At 35.5% G+C, this 5,569-nt stretch overlaps 1 protein-coding gene across 3 annotated transcripts; it reads left to right on the top strand.

Moving 5' to 3' along the window:
* The first annotated feature begins 2,902 nt into the window (after positions 1-2,902).
* Grip75 (gamma-tubulin complex component 4) lies at positions 2,903-5,207 on the top strand. Of its 3 annotated transcripts, none has more exons than XM_017627255.1 (2): positions 2,903-3,021; positions 3,101-5,207. In XM_017627255.1, coding segments are annotated over exons 1-2 (2,004 nt in total). In that variant the 5' UTR covers positions 2,903-3,020; the 3' UTR covers positions 5,104-5,207. The 3 variants fall into 3 exon arrangements, with proteins under 3 accessions (XP_017482744.1, XP_017482753.1, XP_017482736.1); XM_017627264.1 differs by having other exon boundaries at positions 2,904-3,042; XM_017627247.1 differs by having other exon boundaries at positions 2,904-5,207.
* The last annotated feature ends 362 nt before the right edge of the window (positions 5,208-5,569 follow it).

The raw sequence follows: 5,569 nt of genomic DNA on the forward strand, positions 1-5,569 counted from the left end.
TAATTTATTGTAGTTGGTCCTAATATAAAAAATAGCTATAAAGTGTATATGTTTGGACAAATTTTATAATTACTTACATTCTTCAAAAAATGTTATCAAATTTTGCGCGCGTACGTTCGTCAAATATTAATCGAATGACAGTTCGAACGAACGAGTACGTTCACTCGCTCGTTCACGCCTGTCATAATACCGAATTACGATATGAGAAGTTCGTTCACGTCTGTCAAAATCCGATTTTGTCCTTTTTACGTGACGAATTGCTCGTTCACGACTGTTACGATTCGAGCCCAGACTTCTACTAAGTAGTTTCGAATTAGTTTACGATATAGCAAAACGAGTGTGAAAATGTATAGATTTTTCTTAACGATATTTTGGAAAAATTACATTTTTATTAAATAATGTCAAGTTTGATCATCCGTTTATGTAATTTTTATTTTCATTGCATGATTATTCAAAAGAATAAGGTATCATTTCCTTGTTAATTGTGTGGAATAGCCAGAACAACCGCAGTGATGTGAAGTCGATGTTTATCGAAAGCATGCTGTGAAACACACAAATAGTAGATATCTAAATGTTATGCACAAATTTACTTTAAAAGAACTAGCGTGAAACTGACTTATTATTTGAGAATTTATCTAATTTATTCCAATTATAAAATTGTGATTTAGCTTTATTCGACTTGTAATACGCATTTAATTTCATCTTCCGATAAAAATGGATCGATCTTTGTAAATTTTAATTGGAGATTATTCAATATTATCAAAATCACCCTCTACCAACTTAATTTTTACATATTTCGTCTGTGTTCCCTTAATTTGATAAAATACTTCTTCCTAGTTACGACTTAGTTGCAGCTGCAGCCGAAACTAAATTTTAAGTTGGTACTTAGCCAGAAGAGTCGAAACTTAGGCGACTATGAATAACTTTAGTTGTGACCAGCGTTGCCACAGACAAATTTTTGTTCCTACCAAAATTTCCTACCATAACCAACCAAAACCTACCAAACATTTTTGAGTTTTAATATTTGTTTTCAATGTCAAATTTTTTAAAAACATAGTAAACATAAACTAGTAAAACTAAAACACAACTAGATTAATAAAAACAAATTAACTGCGTATACCGATTTATTTTACTGTACTGACTTATCCATATGTACATATGTCTCTTTACACATACATACATATCGTCACTATATACGAATAAAGACGCGAGCTCAAAAGTTGATAGCAAAAAAAGAGGCGTAAAAAAAGTTCGGCGAAGAAAGACTCTTAACATAGATGGCGGCAAATTAAGCCGCGTTAACCTCTTTGACAGCGAAGAAAGACCCATAAACTTATGTCCGCGGTCAACTATATTTTCGAGTGCAACAGTATTCCCCAGAACTCCCCTAAGAAATTTTCTTAGCTCTTTATTGTGTCTAGTGACGATATTATTATTATTACGTCGAAGATACCCGCGCTGCGACCTAAGAAGATATATTGTGCTAAATCAGAATTGTAATCACTCCAACCTTAGCTATTTAAAAAGCTCAGCACTTTGGATGAGGCCATGTTCCAAATTTTAGATGGAGAAGACAATCGTTCTCCAAGGTGTATCAATCTACAATTCATGCTTCGTGGACAGGCACATAGAATATACTCTGGGGTTTCTTTCACCAGCCGACAAACCCTACAGTCCGTCTCTACAGAAGGACTCATTTAATTAAAACCGTACGTTAACTTTCAGTGTGCTGTCAGCAAAAGTTCTAAGTTCAATGTGTCTTTTGGAGTTCCTGCTGCAAAGAGTTATACATATCTTTGATTGTCTTATTCCCTTTGACTTCCGCCAGTAGGCAGCAATTTGAGATTATTCCCAGCTAGCTCCTTAGTAGGTCTGCAGTGTATCCTTTAGATGTACCACAGAAAGGCTAGGGACTATGCAAAGGCGTTTGGGCTTCACGAATTGCGAGACAGTCAGCCCTTTTGGCGCCTTCAAATCCTTCATGTGTGACGCTATTGTTGTCTCGCAGGTGGTTCAAGAGTTTACAAGTCTTGATGCCGTTTTAAAATATATACATAATATTTATTCTGGCCTCATTTGCCTTCTAAGATGACATTCGCGAAGACAGACTTCGACTGGGAAGACTTCCGCCTGAAATATGGTTGAGTACGAGCCCATTCGCCAACTTTTCTCGAATCTTGGTCCAAGTACGCCATAAATTATATCGCTACCTAAAGGTGAAAAGGTGCCAAGTCCATTTTTTTTTTCAAAGTTTAGTTTGTGATGCAGAATGGCAGGTAATACGAAACTACATAGATTTTTCTTCTCTCCTGAACAATTTCTAAAATGGACTTCTTTTCATGCTTAGGTCACGATATATGAATGTCCGTATTGCATATTGGCAATAATAAGGTATACGTTTGTACTTAGGAATCTGGTATATTTACATGTTTGTGGCCGCCATTATACGAACGCACCGGTGAAATATTTGTTTAAAAAAGTTTGCTAAAATATTTGGGTACGTACATATTTTCTATTTTTCGCAAATTACTATTACTCATTGTCCCGAAACCTACCAAAAGCCAATCAAGCCTACCAACCTACCTACCAGTTTTGGTAGGAAAAGGCATGTTTGGCAACACTAGTTGTGACTTAGAATAGTTTCGACTTAAGGCGAAATTAGTCAACGACGTAGCGTAAACGTACGTTGACGCTGACACGATCTACCTTATGAGATTTGCGTGTTAAAGAAAACTCACCACCGCAAGACGCTGACGTTGCCGTTGCTTCTATCTCTCTCTATCAACAGTAAATTTGATATGTTGCTACGTACGCTTACGCCACGTCGTTGACTAATTTCACCTTTAGTTGAGTACTAAATATGACTATGAATATGCGCCTATCATTCTTGATTCGATACTCCATACTATTCACATCACTAATGTAAATACTATTTGACGTTTTGCGCATCAGCTGGACAATTCTTGCATTGAAGGACTATTAAAATAATAGAATATTAAAAAAACACGAAAAGGTTACAAAGTACGAATCAAGTAAAATAATGTAAGTTCTAGATTTTATCTTCATCATTTTCTTGGCATCTCTAAAATGATTCATGAAGTGCTGTTGTCCTGTCTCAACTTGCAATCGAAACGCTTGTCGTTGGAAGATTTTACAGAACCAGATGTTACTGCTTTCCTTCATCCTTGTGAGAAACATGTGCTGCAGGATATTGTAACCATCATAAATCTATTGCGGGATATAGAAAAATTTGCTAAAGTATGTGGGAGCAATAATATTTGCAATCGTATGGTATTAATATTCGATACAGATGAGCCTCTACAAAAGGGGCTTTACTTAAAAGCATTCGCAAATGGCATCGATACAGTTTTAAAGGATTATTTTGCAGAAATTACCGCCCTTGAAAAAAGCTACATACAAAATCCAACAAATTTCTCACTCCTTTACATTTATCGCAATTTGAAAAATTATGAACCATTAGCGCTTTATTTGCGCAAACTTATAAGGGTAATACGCACCCAGAAACTACATGGCTGTGAAATAATGCAGTTCTTGCATCAAAACGCTGAACATGGTGATCAGAAAATAAGGGCAGCTATTAAAACCCTTCAACTCGCAGTAAATGTAGTATTCTTCAAACAACTTACTCATTGGATACTGTATGCGAAGATAATTGATACCTACGGCGAATTTTTCATACAATGCTCAGAAGGCCATAGCAATAGTGCAGCAGAAAGTGAAACCAGCAAATGTGCCAGCACGGAAAGTGGAAAACATGCCAGCACCATAACTACGCTTTCAAAAGTGGCCAGTACCTATGCGGATATTTGGCGCTATGAAATATGCTACGAGCTACTGCCTCACTATTTGCCAACGGGTTGGGCTGAAAAGGTACTATTTATTGGACAGACTATACTCATATTTAAAGCAGACGCCAATAAACACAAGAATCTCACACAAAACTGGAATAAAACCGAACACACTGATTTGGAAGATGGCAGTTCTCTGAGCAATGAAAAGGAGCATATCTACTTTGGCAAGATACAAATGCTACAAAATGATGAAGAATTGAATGTTCAACACTATGAAAGTATTGTTAATGAAATTAAAACATATGTGACTACGCGATTATCTGAAATTGCTATCAATCAGGCTGATTTGGTGCAACAGTTGAAGCTAATGAAGGATTTCTTCCTCCTAGGACGTGGTGAGCTATTCTTGGAGTTCTTACGCCTCACATACATAATTGGCAAAGATAAATATAATGAAAATAAAGTGCATGACTTTGTAAAAGCATTTGAATCAGCAGCGCACGGTGTCGGTGTTTCTGAGGATTTGGAGCGGTTCTCTTTGAGTATCGCAAAACCGCTGATGCAAGGGGGTAGCTCCAAGGAGTTGGAACACAATTACTTGCAGTACATGCAGCTTAATTACAAAATTAATTGGCCATTACATTTGTTGTTTTCGCCAAAGGTCATCGAGAATTACAACGTACTATTTCGCTTTCTACTCTTGATTAAGAAAATTCAGTTTGAACTTCATATGTTATGGAGCAATAATGTGCGTCGCTCAAAGAGGAACACAACTCACAATATACACTTAACAAATCTGTTAAACCAATTAATGTTTTTTATCGACAACTTGCAATATTACATACAAGTCGATGTACTGGAGAGTCAATTCAGCATTCTTTTAAATACAATACTTAACAAAGCCGACTTTGAGGAGATTCAGAAGGCGCATAGCATTTTTTTGGCGAATATACTTTCGCTTTGCTTTTTATTGACGAACGAAGATACTATGAAATTAAATATAAATCAATTTATAATCTCACAGTCGAATAATCCAATTTATAACATACTTATCGATGTTTTTAACTTGTGCGATAACCTTTGTATGATTTTAAGACAAGAGCTGTCTGCGGCGAAAAACAAGGATCACATAGATAAACTCGATGAGCGTTTTGGAGTTTTAATGGATCAATTAATCAATTACCTAATTGCTTTCAAAACAAACCCAACTACAACGCCATTGTCACAACTGCTACTGCGTTTGGATTTCAACCACTGGTTTAGCACAAAGAAAAACCAAACATTTGCATAAAAATGCAGAGCTTCTGCTAAATATCTCTTGAATTTCATTTAGTTTTACAAATATGTATTATAGTTTTTTAAAACTTGTTTGAATTATATATATGTCCGAAAAAGTCTTAAGTGGTATTTTTTTGAAATTTCTCGATCACGAATTGGAAAAAATGGAGGTTTTTTTGTCAATAAATCTTTTAAGAGTTGTAGCAAATTTTGGATTCCAAAGTTAAGTTAAAAAGAAAAATACAAGGCGAATTAATATAAGGTGGTGTTACTAGCTCAGCTGATTTTGTGTTTGTGTTTCGCCGCACGGCTTCTGATATCAAATTGAAAAATTTTGTTTGAATTCACTGGCTGTCAAAAACAAGAAATGCAAAAGAAAATAAAAGGATAAAGGCAAAAGCAAATACATTATAGCGCCATCTATTTGACAATTGATGTGAAGGGAAATTTAACTTAGGCTAACATTACATACTTCAACA

The sequence above is a fragment of the Rhagoletis zephyria genome, unplaced genomic scaffold (genome assembly GCF_001687245.7).
Source record: "Rhagoletis zephyria isolate East Lansing unplaced genomic scaffold, Rhagoletis_zephyria_1.1 Rzeph_scaffold_00071, whole genome shotgun sequence".
NCBI classification, from domain to species: domain Eukaryota; kingdom Metazoa; phylum Arthropoda; class Insecta; order Diptera; family Tephritidae; genus Rhagoletis; species Rhagoletis zephyria.

What these genes read in the sequence shown, in the direction of transcription:
- Grip75 (XM_017627247.1), top strand. Translation starts at nt 3,088, where the DNA reads ATGATTCATGAAGTGCTGTTGTCCTGTCTCAACTTGCAATCGAAACGC.